The 17,981-nt window shown below is 38.2% G+C and overlaps 2 protein-coding genes across 2 annotated transcripts; both read right to left on the bottom strand.

Moving 5' to 3' along the window:
- Nucleotides 1-8,208: 8,208 nt before the first annotated feature.
- Nucleotides 8,209-8,544, bottom strand: RB195_012860 (uncharacterized protein; the record flags this gene model as incomplete). The annotated part of the gene is made up of 1 exon (XM_064202430.1): nucleotides 8,209-8,544. The coding sequence occupies one exon, from the start codon at nucleotides 8,542-8,544 to the stop codon at nucleotides 8,209-8,211; it is 336 nt and encodes a 111-aa protein (XP_064058311.1).
- A 3,651-nt stretch (nucleotides 8,545-12,195) lies between these two features.
- Nucleotides 12,196-12,420, bottom strand: RB195_012859 (uncharacterized protein; the record flags this gene model as incomplete). Its single annotated transcript, XM_064202429.1, has 1 exon — nucleotides 12,196-12,420. The coding sequence occupies one exon, from the start codon at nucleotides 12,418-12,420 to the stop codon at nucleotides 12,196-12,198; it is 225 nt and encodes a 74-aa protein (XP_064058310.1).
- Between the last annotated feature and the right edge of the window lie 5,561 nt (nucleotides 12,421-17,981).

Below are 17,981 nucleotides of genomic sequence, written 5' to 3'. Positions count from 1 at the left end.
GTCAAACTCACTTTTCCACACCTATTTTTACTTTCAAATGTCATATTTGCGATTTTGAACATAGGATCTTCGATTTCGGTTCCACCACCAGCATTTTCCTAGCACGAGGTTCTTAAAGTACTTATTCTCTTCTGCCTTAAAATAATTCTTGCCACAAAAATATGTTCAAAAAAAAAACAAAACAAAAAAAACATTCACCAATTCAAACAAGTTAAGCTATACCTAGAAAAAAGATTCCGTAAATCCTCCGCCACGTGTTCACGGACACCTCTCAGGCTTAAGCAATTTTTCTTTCGGACAATAATTAATTGAGATCAGAGTTTGTATTTAATTAATAAGTTTATACTTTCTTTATACTCGCGTTAACAGTAAATTTCCATTCTTATTTTATTATTTTCTTTCCATTCTTATTTTTTTGTATTCTGTTTTATTTTATTATTTTTTTGAAATATCCACAGAGTGATGTCAAAAGGCTTAACCAGGAATCATAAAGAGATGCATTTCGCTTCATATTGCATCCATCGGTATCGAAAAATTAAAAAAAAAACCAAATTCTTTAATTAAATAATCAATCATAACTATATCATATTGCTCAGATCCTAACTTTTTATGGACATTATGTTATTTTTTCAGTAGAATTTACTTTAGAAATTAATGAATAGATATTTAACCTAATCTATAGTCGCCTTTTTTTGTGTGAATCCCGCAAACTTTTAAAAATCCTTCTCCTTAGGCTTCCGGCTACAATTTACAAAATAAAAAAGTTTGCATTTTAGACCAATAGCTGTTTTTTTTTCGGAATATTCCCTTTTTTATTATTAAATGAGCTTTAAAGTTGTTAGCGATCGGTCCTAATACCAGTGGTACCTCTTCAAAGCCCATATTTATTTTCTCGAAAATTCAGGATCAAGAATATTCCTCTGTATAGTAAACAGCATAAAAATCTTATACTGATTAATTTTATTTCCTATTATTTTATGTTTTTTGCTTATTTTCTTTCCATTCTTATTTTTTTGTCTTTTGTTTTATTTTTGTTTTTTTTTTCAATTCAAATGCTATACTCAAAACGAAGCAATGGTAAATATAAACGGAATTCTAGATGTACCTTTTTTTGGAAAAGTGTTTAAAAATTATGGATTCAATAATAATAATAGCTTAATATCACAGCTCAATTATCTAGAATAATACACGTATGGGACCCAATCATGGTGAAAAACGAGGAACACACGGTGCTTTAATCTTGTAAAACTAAAAATCACTCGGTGTTCTTTTCAGGAGAACCCATAGACAAAGTGCTTCGTATTCAGGACTTCAGCGGATCTACATAAGCAATGAATGAACAGTTCATTTACTTAGTACATGTTTTATTCAGGGGTATTTTATTTAAGTGCATTAATATCCTAATGGTATTTTACAGTTAATTTTTTTTGCTGTACTGTAGATTCTGCAAATTTCAATGCTGTAAGAAGCGTTAAATAATCCCAATAATCTCAAAATCTGCTCTTTTGAAGATCTCCGGGCTCAGCTTGAAATAATGGTTTTTATGACATTTTTTGCTATTTTTCTACGGAAATTTGTATCTATTATCCGATAAAGCTGGAAAATCTCATTCAATTCTGATAGCTCCACACATATACTACACTAATAATAAATGAATAAGTAATAGTGCCAAAAATAATAATAAATAAATAAACCAGATTAAAGGATTTGTGAACTAATAATTCAAGAGTGATTCAACCTAACCTCATTTGTCAGCAGAATGAACATTAAAACAATTTCTATTTTTCCACTGATTTTTTCCACTGGGGACAGTTTTTTTTTCTCCGCACTGATCTTATACTATTTTCTTATAGTTCCTTTTTTTTTTTGAAAAACGATACCACGCACACGGATCTGGGACCTCATCATTACTGTTGATGCTGTAAGATCACTAAGCGTTTGAATACACTGTTTGTCAAATTTTTCTTACAACTCTCCTCCTAATGTGCTCTTTTTTTATTCTTGTAGATATGCAAGCATAATGGTGTTCCTCTTGGAAGCGAATCTAAAGTTTTCGTAATTCCTTGATGTTGAAAAGATCAGCAAAAGAAGGAAAAAGCTCTTTTTTTTTCGCAATTTCACGTAAAAAAGTTAAGAAAAACTTCAACCCTGCCAATATCTCACCAATTTGAGTCCTGCTGGCACACATGATTTTTGTTTTCGTGGAAAAGAGATTTTTGGAGAATACTCAGTTTTAAAGAGAATATTATTTATACATTATTATTTATATATTACATTATGTTTGTTTTTATTAATTTTTATATTTATTTCCCATATTTAAAATATTTAGTATTATTTATATATTATAGTATTTATATTTATTTATTATGCACATTATTTATTTATTGGACGGGTGTGGCGCAGTCGGTTAGAGGTCCGTTGTAGCTACACGGTCGAGGGTTCGAAACCGCCCCAGTGCAAACCAAGCCTTTCATCCCTCCATGGCCGATAAATTGGTACCACCAGACTTGTCTGGGAGGATAAAAACACTGACTTGAGCATCGGCTGGCCCCCGCAAGTCATTGAATAGGCCAACACGCCATCCCAAGAAACCTTAACGATTACGAATTCCAGTAAAACGCGTTGGCGCATCCCAAGTGGATTGATACGCCAGTGACTTTATCCTTTTTATATTATATTATTTATTTATTCGAAGTGATTACAAGGCCGTGTTTTGTTTTTTTTTCAAATCTGAGGATCTTATTTTGTATCATGTGACTCTTACAGTACCTTCACTGAAGCATATTCCACGGTACCACAGTACCTCCTTTACTCCTACTACGCTACCGCCGTGGTCATACGAGAAGTCGGTGTGACCGGTAGGGTAGCGCAGCTCGTATGCGCCACTTTTTCTCTGGTCATTTTAGCGACTCGAAGCGGAGGTGGTGGTGGCAGTGAAGCTGTGTTTCGTATGCGCCGTTCGTTCGTTCGTTCGTTCGTTCGCTCGCTCGCTCGCTCGCTCTCTCTCTCTCGATGTCCTTTAATGAGGCTGGGCACACATATGGGTTTTTCCCTCGCGTCAGATTAGTCGGTTCCTTGTTCTCCTTGTTCGAGCGAGCGAGCGGGTGTGTAATCGCGTTGTCTACGCATGTATGTTTCTGGTCGTCCGATTGTCTCGAGTTTTGATGGTGATAGGTTTCGTTCGAGAATCGCAAACTGTACCAAAACCACCTCGACCGTGAACAAGCGAGCGAGCGAGCGATCGTCAAGAATCCAGTTAGTTTACCTGCATTACTGCCGCCGCTCATGTTGCTGACCTTACATAAATTCTGTTACAACAGAACTGGTTCGATCGCCGCATTATACGCTTTTTTCGCCTTTTCATTGTGCCATTCGAGAATGTTGCGCTCAACCACGTAAATCACGTGAGAGAAGTTAAACTATTATTCAAGACTGGTGTCGAGTCTCGATCTCCGACCATAGAAACAACTTTTTCGTCTTTCATTTCATCATGAGAAGCAAATAAACGCTTATTTCAAGGATTGAGACTATAACTACAACCAGCTCATTCAAGAACTGCGTATGCGCTCATTCTTGTCACTGATAAATGACTGAAGGAACAGGAACTGAGAGTTACGGAGCAAACTGAAGAAAAAAAACCAAACTGAATAAGCTAAATAAAGAAAAAGCTTTGCATTAAAGACAGGATATCACGGAATTGACGCATTGTAGAAATCTTATGTAAAATATGGAGTTTGTGGTGTAGATTGCGACTATGCGCGTGGCGCTGCTCAATTCCCCCTAAACGTCCTGAAGAACAGCGTGGGAAACGGTGTTTGTTCCTACGATGCACGTGAGGACGCGCCACTGTTGCGCATACACCGCATCCACGATGAGCTCTCCTCAGCAACGGCTCCAAGCTTTTTGGGGCAACTAGGGGGAATCTACATTCCGAACTCTATATTTCCCCCCCCCTACAGATTTCAGCACCACACCGTCAATTTCGTGATCTGCAGGCCTAAATGTGTTTAAACCACGTTTTGAATCTTTTTAATCGTTAATTATCTTCCACAAGTCTTTGGCACACTGTCCTAGCTGTTCAGTTGGTCAAATCACCATGAAAACATCCTTATTAACAGGGTTTTAAAGCAAAATTGCGCAAAAATGTGGATCCTCTGCCATTTTTTTCTACAAGGAAGTACTTTCAGCAAACAATCAACGCCCTTATGTCATTCTCGATCTAACCGCACCCGGAAGGATCTAAGCATGTTTTTTTTTGTGTTCCTTTATCGATTACAAAAGTATCCTGAGGAGACAAAGATGGTCTGTGAATGCTTAAAGATGACGGTAGTGATATCAGTAGTGCATAATTTTCAACCAGTTATTTTTTTTTTATTTTTTTAAAAAATAAACTATCGTAATTCTAATTGAGAGTTGGTATCCGATTCAGTTGCAACATTCAACAATTACATACAACTTTTCCCAGAAAAGAAAGAAAGAAAGAAAAAGAAGAAATAAAAAGAACCTATAGGATACGTATTTATGGAGATTTCTAATTTCTGGATGTGTTCTACACGCCTACACACAAAGCAGTGCTTCATAGATGATATATTTTCTTAATAAAGGGTGTTGAGAGATTAGTCACAAATGAATTGCGATCCGTAGCTGCCTATCCATAATTTTAAACCCTGCGGTTCTACCATCAATGCGTATGTTTCTAAAAAAATGTGAAATAAGCTTCGCTCGAAGAAACAATTCCATTGATATGTTATTTACGGGAATTTTATGGGAATTTACGATATTCTCCTGTCGTTGAAGTACCGTACTCTCTTACATCCCTTCTAAGAACCACCAAAGTCACGCTTCACTGCCTTCGATCTCCCCAGAAAAGATCATCGCGTTCGAAATTGAAGCGCTCTTTGACAGTGCGTGTATGCGTGTGTGTGTGTGTGGACCGCTGGAAGGCGCCATTGTAAAAACACGATTTTCGAGGTCGAGCAGAGTTGTCTGAAACGTGTGCTGGGGAAAAAAAGTGTCAGCACACGCGAAACTATCCTATCCATCTTAGAAAGATGTGAGTTCGATAATTCAACTTTTAAAAAATAGCATAAAATTTCCAAAGTGTTCATATTTTGCGAAAAGTAGATTTGTGCAGGTATAATGAAAACTCTTGTTGACAGCTGGGTTTGTTCGTTTTCTTTTCTTCTGTTTTTTTTTTTTAAATTAAATTTATTTAGTAGTTCAGAAGCAAAGACAGTACGTAATTGGTTAATAGTTGTTTTCTCAGAGTTGGAAAAAATATTAGCACTCCTCTGCAGTAATAATATTCATGATTTTCAAAGAAGTAATATTTCACAGATCGCAATAGAACAAAAATTATAATGGATAAAAATTAGTTAGCAATGTCATAAAGTTTCTCCTGGTGGACGTACGAAAAATTTATGTATGCAGTATGTATTTGTCTAAGATAACGTTTTTTTTTACCCTTTTTCGTATTTTTTTTTCTAAATCGAGAATTGTTTCATCTCTGTTTAACTCTATCTGAAATGAAATAGATTCATAAAAATTATGCTGATAAAATTCCGGAAAAATTAAAGAAATAAAGAATAAAAATTACATTTATAGTTAAAAACCTAAAAGTACGAAATTAATAAAGAAATTTCTGTTTCGACAAGGGTATTTTCGAAAGTATCTGGGTGCAGCGACGTTGTCCACCGCGCTAGGCTGGCTGGTGTTCACGTGCATGTGTCGGGCAAAGGAAAACGGCTAAGTGGTGGGCAAGCCATCGAATGAATGAATGAATGAATGAATGAACGCACGAACAAATGAGTAAACGAATGGATAAATGATTGAATTAATCTGGGAGCGAGTAAATGGATAAATGAAGACTTATTTCGTTGTTGTGAGCATCCATACACTCATGTTGCTTCAAAACAATTCCCTCATTGAGGATTTCTATCAATCGCGAGCGCACGTGCACGCAACATGCACAGGGATTTTCTAAATCTTTTTTTTTCTTGCAAATTTTTCTAACCGCTACACAAATCGCTCTTTTTTTATAGTCGCTTGCGCGCATGACACGTGACAACACGTGATTGCACGTGGCAGGACCCAGCGATGGGACTGCATTTGAACGGATACGACCACGACCGTGGTTCGAGAGCTAGCATACGATGAAATTGATTATGTTGAGATCTCTCCACGAAAAGATAGAGTTAGACGCGTTTGATCACTAATATGAGCACGATCACGCTCAATTCCATCTAATTGTCCTGAGAAAAAAACGGCGTGGGAAAGTGTTCTGTTGATCAAACTCTCCTACGAAACACCAAACAACATGGCACGTATGCGAGTGCAGTGTCGCTTCTGTAAGAGTGCGGGGAGACAGCAGGCCAGAACCGTCCTCATTCGTCCGGTTCCTGGTTCGCAGATGCGGAGCGTATGCCTGCGTCCATTCATACATGGGACGTTGTGAAGGGGTTTCCCTGTACAGGGTTGCTTATGACATTTTTCTCGAATTTTTTGATATGAATTCCTTTTCCTTCCTATTTCATACGAATTTCCTACTTTTCCTTACTTTTATTCAAAAACAGGAGGACACCATTTTAGGTTTGTTTTATTTAGAGTTCATTCCCTGCAGCTTTCAGCTAAATTGCTCCATCCATCAGAAAATGGGCCAGACACTTCCCGTTTAGTATTCAGTTTTCCTGGGAAACATCATTGTATCCTGAGCTCATCAAAGAAAGACCTTCTGAAAGTAGGAATGGGTGTAGTAGGGTTGAAACCACACGAAACTCGACGACGTTGCGTAAGCGGCTGCGATCGAAGCGGCGTAACTCTGGGGTCCAGGTGGGACCCTACCTAGCAACATTCATCGCTGCAGTTAGCAGTGGTTTACACCTAACCTTATCTTTGAGGGATACAGTATGACGTGATTTATGCCTCGTTACAACTTTTGACTTCTAAACGTTACCGTATGATGATCATTTAGTTTAGCTACTTCTAATGCCTATTTATTTAAATTACTTAAGTATTTTTGTTCTTTACTTAATTCTTAGTAACCTAAACACATCACGTTTGCAGAAACAAACTAAAACATATGAAAAAGGATACTGGAACTAGTTTAGTTTAATCGTTTCGTTAGTTTTTTCTTCCGAATAAGAATTATTCTTTTATTTAAATTATTATTTATTATAAGGTTCATTCATTTCATCTCATAAAACTCTCTCTTTTTTCCGGAACCATTTATAGTCTACTATTCTATTTATATTATCCGAATCATCCGTGAGTCGGATCTGAGAATTGATCAAACAATGTAAAAAGTTGACACAACGGGGGGTGAGAGGGGTTGCCTGATGGAGGTGTGCGTGGATATCGATCGGTTGATCACCGGTTGACCACTCGTTTCCCTTTTTTCCCATGAAAATGGGAGGTTTGGTCGATTCTATTTGCATTGTTGTTTATTTCTCTGCCACATCTGATTGTTGTTGTTTTTTTTTTCGAATGCAAACCGACAATAAGTAATCAGACCGGTAGTTTTCCTACATTCATCACCTCGTTTTCATCGTTTTTGGATCTGTTCCATAGGTATGCGCATACACAGTGCACGGATCAATCATTATTATCGTTTCTGAGCAGTGAACCCACTTCGAACATTGATTCTAAGAAGTCACGTGCTCCAATTTCAACCTAACATTTTCAAAATTTATCGTCTTTTCATTTTTTTTAAAATGATTCACGGATTCTGGATATGGATAGCCTTGAAATACCATATCTGTACTTGCTACAAGTAAATAAAGTTCGACTCCACTAGTACCTCCATACCTATCGTCTTTTTTTCGAATCTATTTTCGTTTATTTTTATCGCCTCACTTCTATTTCTGTCTCTGTGCTCTCTCTCTTTTTCTGCTTTTTTTTTGGTACCTCCTCATCCTTTTTCTTATTCTCGTCTCTTCTTCCTCTTTTTTGTTTCATTTCGTTCTATTGTAACATTCTCCCGAATACTGGTGTTCTGTTTCTGGATTTTTCTTCTTGGGAATGGAGCTAAATATAGATCTAAGTGGATCGATAGATCTTAATATAACCATAAATAGATGCATTTCATCAATAGATGCAAGTATGTCTGTGTGAAGTTTATCTTTTAGTCTCTCCCTATTAAAATGCAGTGAAAAAAATGTCAATGTGCGTGTGTTTCGTTCCATAACAAACGACAAGGGTTAATCCCTGCCACTATGTAAATGATAACCAGTTATCTACGCGATTACATAACAGAGACTCGAGAACTGGATCGCTGTGTGCCGGCGGTGGTGGTGGCGCGGCGTTGACATCAACGCCGCCGCCGCCGCCGCAGTCATCGCCTCCGCCGCCGCAGTCATCGCCTCCGCCGCCGCCGCCGTCGCTGCAGGCGCCGCCGTCGCCGCCACCGTCGCCACTGCCGTCGCCTCGGTCGCTGGTGTAGGCGCCGCCAGTGCCGCCACAACCGTCGCCTCCGCCGCTGCAGGCGCCGCTGTCGCCGCCACCGTCGCCCCCACCGCCGCTTCGGCGACACCCTAACAACATCGACATACATGCAAACAAAATCGAAACTTACTCAACGATGATGGCATTTTCGTCGTTGCCGACAACTCTTCTGCCAATAAAACATCGAAGAAAACTTGTCACCCGAATGATTTTCTTTGTTCGAATCGCTTCCGAAATACTCGAAGTTCCCCAAGAGTTTTTTTTTTTCTCGACGCTATTCCTTCGTGCTATAAAACTTCGTTTTTTAAGAAAATATTTTTAAAAAAATTGCAATTTCAATTTCAAGTAGTGACGAATCAAAGTGTGAAATCTGGAAATTGAACCCAGTAGAGAATTTGTTTTGACTTTTTTCAATAGGGGTTTTTCTGATTTTTTCCTTTAATCATATAAAGAAACAAAAAAAAACGAAGCATGAACGCTGTGCTTTTTGTCAGAATTTGTTTATTTTTTAAATCATACATCCAGTAAAACAAAAGAAAAGGAGAAGGACTATTCTATCTAACAAAAATTTTCCAATCTTTTCCCTAAGACATTTTTTATAGCTTGAAGTTTTATTTTTGTTTGTCTCGTTTTTTTTTAAATCTTAAGGCAATATTTTCCCTCTTAATTCGTTGTTGTTGTGTAGAAATGAACATTTTCCCCGACAGTTCCTCCCATTGTTTTGATTTTTAGAATCCTAGAAAAAAAAAACGAATCGGTGCCGTAACGGTTGGAAAATAACATTCACCTGTTTCTGTTCAAAACTTGTTCGATTATTCACCTCAGGACGAGTTGTGAAACAACTGCTTCAATTTTCACGAATCATTGGGTGTTCCTGACAATTTTCACTTTTTTCTTCTCATCGTTGTTTGTTTCATCTTTAAGTTCTGCTCTGAATTGTTTTTTTTTCACCGATTTTTTTTAAATGTAACATCTCTATTTTTAACTAGTAACAATCTTTACATCTTTTCCGGTTTTCAAAAGTCCAATATTTTGATCTATCCACTTTTTCCTCTTTTTTCTCATTAAGTTTCCCCAACTACTTTTCCGCTCAGACTGTTTTGACACCTACAGGGTTTTACTGCATCTGGGCTGTGGCTCAATGGTAAGAGGTTCCGCATAGGTCTGCACGGTCGCAGGTTCGGAACCTGCGCCAATCATTTTGATCTCTCCGGGATCGACGTTTTGTTAACAGGCTGGGTTTCGTGGAAAATATAAACACAAACTTTGTACATTACTTGGCTTCCGTATGTCATTCCACAGGCCTCTTCCGTAAGAAAAATCCATTTCTAAATCTAAAAAAAAAAATGAAATTGACGTCGTTGCTGATACATCCACGAATCCATTGACCACTATCGTCGCCGTAATTTTATCGTTTTCCGATTTTACTACAGCGTTTTTTTTCTCAAATTATGGCTAGAATTCCGCACGTTGCGCTAACGTTTCCGCACGTTGTTTCATAATTCTCGCGTAACATGCACGACATCAAAATCGTAACGCTCCGCCCAAAATTTGTTGAATATTCAAATGTTGGGAATTATGTTTCATATTTGCCTAATATTTTATGCTATTTTTATTACAATGTAAATTACCATTGTTCGCGTTCAAAAGTGTTTCTATGAAATAGCGCCGAATGAGATTGCTAAGGCAGCAGGACTCTATTTTAAATCCTTAAAGATTCCAGCTAGTGTGGTCCTCGTTTTTCACAATAATGAACTTCTAATAGCAATTAATAGACTTAATCTTTTTTCACAATTTTTTCTCCACTCTTATCATATTATCAACTTTTTATATTAATAATTTTCAAAGTGTTTTTGCTAATTCCTAATTAATCTAAGTTTAGCATTTACACTTATGAATTTCATGGTTTGTTTATTATTTATTATTATTTATTATTATTTATCTTTATTAATTATCATTGCTTATTTTATTATTATTAATTGTTTATCGATTTTGCAGTTTTATTTTTTTAGTGTTTTTTTTAAAGCTAACTCCTAATTAATCTAAGTTTAGCACTTACACTCATGAATTTTTTGGTTTACTACTAACAGAAAAGTTGTCAAACATTAAAAAAACCCTTTTAGAAAGTTTTTTAGTGAATAAATTTGAGATGTAAAAATAATATGAAAATCAGTGTTCCCAAATTAAATTATACAAAAAAATTAAAACGATTATAACTGCATGGAAAAAAGAGAAGACATGACTAGACAACCTTCTGAATAATATAATAATAACACAAATAATATAATAATATAGCCGTAGCAATAATATAGTACGTAAAAATAATCGTTCTGATTTTTTTTTCGGATTTTTAATCGCATTATGAATATAGATAATACAATAATATAGCCGTAATAATAGTATAATATATATAATACTATGTAATAGTAATTGCCCTGATTTGTTTTTACATTTTATTTTTTTTAGATCGCTTTAACGCCAAAGAATAATTTCTATGTAATTTTTTTTTGAAGTAATAGTTTCCGTTTTTCTACTAGTTCCGTATCTATGCAGATATCGTCATCCTCCTTCTAAAAATAATTCTACCTATGGCTACAGTAGTTTGAGACCCTGACGTCACGAAAGCGATTGCGATCGACCGCCGCCGCCGCCGCCGTGCCGTAGCTTTTATGAGTGCAGAAACTTCTCCCAACTCGTGACTCTTTTCTCATATCACTTAGTGTACCTTTTGGCATGGAGAGAGATAGAAAATGGTAGAACCAGTTATGTGTGCCGCTGCTGCTGGCTGCTGCGATCCCACACGTCTCTCAAATAAAATATCGGAACCAGCTCTCTTGGCCTGTGTGTGTATGTGTGTGCGTGTGTGTCATGTCATGCGCACCGCCGTGCCATCGCAAATGCAGCAGTATAACCCTTGTGCCTTGTGTCGACCCGACTAACCAGCCAACCAACCAGGCAACCAACCACGCAACCAACCAACACATAACACCTCAATACTCCGGTTTCAAGTCACCCTCACTCCTCTGGAAGGGCACATCAGGCGGTTCTTTGTTGTTAAGCTGGTTTTCGCAAGTTTTTTCTACCTCCCGTCCTGCATTCACCTCTTTCGAATCTTCGCCGAACGTTACTGAAAACAGTTCCGGTAATGACGTTTTTTTAAATGATTTCATGACTGGCTCGGCACGGAAGGTGGCCGATCGTTTTCAAACGCGTCGTTCAGTTTCGAGTTCGTAGAAAAAAAAACTTTTTTTTCCTTTATGGACTTTCATGGTGTGTGGCTAATAGACCACTTCCTTATATCGATGAAGAGTCCTCCCATTTTTCGGAAATTCCCAAAAAGAGGTTGAGAATGCTGTGAGTCGCTGGAATTTTTTCCTTTTGCTAGAACTGTTTCCTTTTTTGTGCCGATCTACTTCTAAGAACTTTTATGACGACTTCTTACAGTACATTTCGGGATTTGACATCACTAAACTGATCTTACCTCATCCACGTCCCACTTTGGCCCATCCATAGGCATAGAGGACTCCTTTACGGTAATTTCTCATGATTATAACTTATGATTTCCCTCAGATGTCAAACCATGCTGAATGCTTATCATGCTTTCGTGTTAAGACCAACTAAGACAGCGTTTAAAGTTAAAACGAGTAAGCAAAATATGTAAACAAAACTATTTCCGAAAGGTGAAGTCGTGACGTCATGACAGTAAGAAATACTGTAATCCCTCACTCACTCTCACACACAAACTGCTTCCGCTCTTCAATAGTGAGTGAACTGAAGCACATCGTGCTCTCCCTGTGAGGTCGCTGCGGTGCAAGGGCTCACGTCAGCGTGCGCAGTGTGTTGCGTGACTCGATCGTGCTCTTGCGCCTCGTTGTGAACCGGTTTCCCATCCAACATCGCACCAGGCACCGGCTGTGAGTCTGACCTCACGTCTGAATCGACCGCAGGCCGGCCGGCCGCCGGGGCCAGCCCCGAACACATTTTTGCATCAACACGGAATTTTTGCACGACAACGACGAGAACGATCGTTTTTTTTTTCGTGACGACGACGACGACGGCGACGGCGACGACTATGTGGACGATGCGAGTCGCCTGGTTTCTTCTCGTTCTATAGCTGTTCTGACGACGACATCGTCGGTTGACCAAAGAAATAAAAAATGGAAATGGTCGAAAAGTTCACACGCGTAACATCTAAAGAAACGTAGATATCTACATCTTGTATCTGACCTTCAACAGCGGTCGTTTTGTAAAGGCTAATGCCCGCTTCACTAGTTTTTGGATTGGATACTTCTTCAAAAACGAAGAACTGTTCTATTAACAAGAATTCCAATAATTTTGTTTGTTGATTCGAAAATGAGGGAAAATTTTTAGGATTTAAATTTATGACTTAGTTTCGTGATTTAATCTCATTTAATCTTATTATTTGAAATCCTCCAAAATCATTTGATTTTTGGATTAACTATCCTTCGGAATAGTAATCCACTTTCACTAATCATCTGAATTTGTGTGAAGAAAACACGATCGTTTCAAATGCGTTCAAATGTGGTTTAGAGCACATTATACCGGGAAATTTCGGGAATTTTCAGTGAATGGATACAATTTAAAGTAACCAGATGAGGAAAAGAGGAAAAGTGGGATTTTGAATGTTGAAATTTAGTTTTTCTTTCGTATCGCCCACTGTTTCAACTAATTTTTTTTCCAACATAACTGAAGTAGCTTAAAATATTTTATTTTTAGCACAGTTTTTCGCGGGAAAGTTTATCGAGCACTGTCCAGTTTACTGTATAATTACTCTAAATTACCGAAAAATTCTCTCATTTTGAATTATCTAACATTTTATTCATTTTTCACAATATGTCACATCGAACACGTTGTTGCTATTAATTGGTCTTAGTGTTTCTCGGACAGGTGCGCTGCAGGAGGCGTGGGCATCACTTCTTTTTTTTTTGTTCGACGAAGCAGCTTAGGAGTGATTGAAAGCAAAAAAAAAATCAGAGTTTCTTTCTTACCTTACCTTGTGAGAGGAAAAAAAACCAGAAGTTAGACAATGGAGTATATAAAAAAAAGGATTTTTCTTGATTTATTTTGAGTAAAATAAAAGATGATTATACGGCAAAGAAAGAGCTTTTGATCAAATTTTATCCTGGCTCAGTTAGGAGTCAGCAACATTTTTCAACCTTTTTGAAAAAAAAATGATCCAGATATCAATTAATGGCCCGTACAAAACGACTTGTGTCAAAAAAAACATTTTTTTTAGTGATCCAGACAATTACAGGAAATGACAACCAATTATAGGAAAATGAAATTTTCTAACCTTATCTCCAACTGAAATTTTCTAACCTCTCACCTATGCCTATATAATTCCAACCATATTTAAACGAATGAGGTGGTCGAGCCTCACGGAGTTCTTTCCGAGGGTTTGCCACCAGCCTATCCGATCTAAGAGAAGGGGAAAAAAACGGCCATCGAACAAAGGGTCATCCTTGCCGTACCGCGCTCACCACTCGCGCCTCACCTTGAAGGAGGTCATTCTCCTCTCAGTGCACCGACCGAATGCTAATTCAAGAGATCGCCTAGTTCGATATCTAAGAGTTATGTTTTCTGGAAAAAAAATGTGAGGGTGGAAAAATGTGGGGGAAGAACTCTTTCATTCAAATAAGGATAAGATCGAAATTTATTTCTTTATGGTTGCTGACTGACTGTGTCATGCATGCACTGTTTACCACCATCTCTTGTGCATAATGAACTAGGAACTAGTTGGATATAAATATAAAATGTATCGGCGGCAGGACACGGTAGGGTCAGGTCAACAAAGAGAACGAAAATTTTCATCTCTCTCTTTCCCGGAGAATCTTTCTCTCACACTTTCTCCCTTTATTTCTTCTTCTTTCTCTCTCTACGTCGTTTTTTTTTTCTGATCAGTTACTAAATTTTCTCTCTCTCTAACTCTGTAGTCCCTCATGGTTGGCACTGACAACACCGGTCGAAAGCGGGAAAACTCGTCTTCTTCTTCTTCTTCTTCTTCGACCGTCCTCGTCTACTTCATTAGTTGTTCTCACATCTATCAATTACCATTGTGTAGCACTTCGAGAACCTGTGCTGAGCGATAGAACGATTTGTGCGCCTTCGGTTCAAACGTCACACAAAACGGTAAAGTCCTTGGTCGTCGTCGTCGTCGTCGTCGCCATGGTTGTAGTCGTAGCGACTACATATGCTGGGACTGACATGGTCTCATCCTCGAATTTTCGAAAAAATTTCGAGAAAGCCGACCTACGTGGGCTGGACTTCTCAGGTCCATTTCTCTTCCAGATCTCAGTTTCTAGGTGTTCTCGAATTTTCTGCAGCCTTTACTCCAAAGTATTACGTTTCTTGAGTTCCCATTTAAGCTAACACCTTAATGGTCTAGATTTCTTGGGAATTCGCCAATCATTGAAGTAGGTCGGCTTTCTGGAAATTCTTTGGGTTTTTCTTGATTTTCTTCTTAAAGAATCGGCTACTCCATCCATTTTAATCTCTAATAATTCGAATCCGAAAAATAATCACCTTAACTGTAAATTAATAACACTAATTTATGGTTAGGTTGATTGTTTTCTGGATCACTAAGATGATTAAAATATTATTATATTTCCTAGGTCAACTGATAATAAATCCATTACAGCTTAACTATATCTTAGCACCATAACTTAACTATATCTTAGTACTGTAACTTAGCTATATCTTAGTACTATTACTGTAGTATTTTAGAATTCAAAGGATATAATTTTAAAGGACTTTATTCTTCCCTTCTTTAATACAGTAATGCTTTGTAATACCAAAATCCTTGCTGATATTGAGTTGAACCGCGGCTAGAAGAAGACTTGAGTGAATTTTTTTTTCCAATTTTTTTGATTTGTAAGTTATTTCGCATTTTTTGAACATATTTTTCTTCATAACAAATTTGGTAGCAAGAGTCGCAGAGCAGTAAATAATAGATATATCTTTATTTTTGTATCCGAATCCAGGCATCCATGGATAATCAACAAATTTACGAGTCTCCTTTTTTTCCATCACATGGTCACAAACATTCTGCTCTAATCTTTTCTCTTATATATGTACTGAAGATGCGCAGTAAAATCAAAAAAATGCGTTAAGAAAGGAAAGACGGAAAAAAAAATAAAAAGAAAAAGATAGAGTTGAATAAAACTCGAGAAAAAAAGCGTTTAGAGAAAGCCAAGATCCGAATGATCACTTCCCCTTACTAGTGACCTCTATTATTAAATTCCTGGAATATTTGCAGGATGTACTCGCTTTGGTTTCTCTCCTCTGTAACGAAGAGAAAAATGTTCCGAATGTTTCACTCGTTTCAAACCTATAACCAGCTATTGTCTCTCTCTCTGTGTGTCTCTCTATCTCTAATTCTTGCTTGCCGTCGTCGCCATCGTCGGTCTGTCGCTCGCTCGCTCGCCGGCGCGATCGCTCGCTCTCGTTGGCGCCAGCCCGCACCAGTCAGGATCCGGTCTCTACAAGGTCGCCACTTCCCCCCTATTACATTTGACCTTTGTCATAACACCGCCCGCATCCCGTGTCGAGCACTCGTTCATTTGCATCTCCTCATACACACTATCCCCTCCCCCCTCCCCCCCCACCCCTTTAACCATCCCTGACCCACCGTGCAAGATTTCTTTAGTTTTTGGTCATTCCCGGACTATAAAATCGTCAGAATTTAAAGTAGATTGCGAGTAGGCGGTGGTGATTTTTTGGTTTCTTCTCTGCTGACAGTGAATGAATGTTTCTGTAACTGTAATTTACCGAGAAACAACCGTTGTTTGTATGAACGAACGATATTAAAGTGCTCTTTAATCGACACACATACAACACACACACATACACAAAGGAGTGTTCTCTGCAGAGACAACAGGTAGGTGAACGGAAAAAAACAATCACCATACTGTTCGGTAATGCGCCACGGAGAACACCATCCATTGTTATCATTAACCTCACGGAAGAAAACTGAGCTAAGTCCAGAGATTGGGTTGTGGATATTCCCACTGCCACCACGGTCACTGCCATAGGACAAGAGGGTGCAAAAATCATATTTTCTCCAATGTATTTCTATTTCTGTATTTTTTCTATGATTTTTTTTCGTGTTCCTCTGGTGTTTAGTTTAAGATTTTCTTCCAAAGCAAAGTTTTGCCATCTGGTAAAGTTGGATGAGAGATGCTTGTTCTTTGATCTCCTTCCATGTTTTGTTTGTTTTTTCTCCAGAACTTCCTAGAATCCTCTGAGAATCTCACCCTATGACCTCAATGTTCATGCTCTCCCCTTAACATCATAATTCTTAACTTTTACAAGCTGTGTATGTGTGTATGTGATGTGTGCGTGTATGGGGCGGGCGACTTGGGCCATTTGGCAACCCGTTCCTGACAAAACTGGTAATGGTAGAAAATAGTGGCAGCGAAAGCGAGAAGTGGAACCAGTATCTGCCTCATACTATCCTAAAGTACAATACTAACTGCACATCGCCGTCCGCCGCCTGTTTCCACCCCGCCACCGCCGCCACCACCGTCGCCGTCGTTCTCCACATCAACGCTGTCGTCGGTCGTCGACGTCGTCGTCACGGTCGTTTTCGTTGTCGTCGTCGTCGTCGTCGGAGTCGGAGTCACCCCAGTTTGTGATAAAGAAACCTTTTCAAGAGTTTTTCTGGGTGAGTTCTCACCTTGAATTCGTTATTCCATAAACTACTACGCATCCTACATTTTTTTCTCTAGCGCTAGCGGAATATATAACTCATTCGGCAGCGGAGAAGCCCTCCCAAACTACTCGGACTTCGTCGCGGGACCTAAGAATAGGGTCTACTTAAGCTACTCAAGTATAACGCGATCATTTTTCGTAGAAGCAGTTTCTGCCGCCGACCCCTAGCCGAACTGCCATGCGTTCTGTTCAGCAGGAGCATCCTTCCCATCCCCCTAACTCAATGATCGAAAAGAATTTAAATTAATTAAATCAGAAAAATTAATTGATTAAAATTAATTTAAGAATTCAAGCGCAAATTTTTGAGAGCTGTTCTTACCCATGCTTGACCTTGAAAAATTGGCTGTGATAAAAAGTATCAATAGAAAATAAATAGAAACAATAAATAAAAAAATAAAAACTAGGTTCTCTATATCATCCATTCATATCAGTCATTTATGTAGGTAAGGTAGTGTCTAATACGGTTCTTCTTTTTCACAAAACATTGGCTTTGAATAGTTCCGGTCAGGACCAACTTCACGAAGCGCGTTGATTGGTGGGTTTGTAATGTCGCTTAGATCTTGTTCCTATAAAGCAGAACTTTTTTTTTAAGGTGGAGTTTAGCCTAATAGTGGTAGAGGGATGGGTAATCCTACTGGAAATGAATTTCGAGTGATTGTATTGTCGTGATTGTTTATTGTATGTTTCTTCTTAATTACTTCCATCATTTTAACTTTAATTTGACGAATCGGGTATAGGTATGTAAGCGGTTGCGTCGTTGGGCGAATTGATACGTGTTCTGCTTCTGATGTTTCTGTTCCTGAGGCTTTTTC

The sequence above is a fragment of the Necator americanus genome, chromosome V (assembly GCF_031761385.1).
Source record: "Necator americanus strain Aroian chromosome V, whole genome shotgun sequence".
NCBI classification, from domain to species: Eukaryota; Metazoa; Nematoda; class Chromadorea; order Rhabditida; family Ancylostomatidae; genus Necator; species Necator americanus.
The sequence above is the reverse complement of the archived record's forward strand: the minus strand, read 5'-3'. Positions and strand labels throughout refer to the sequence as shown.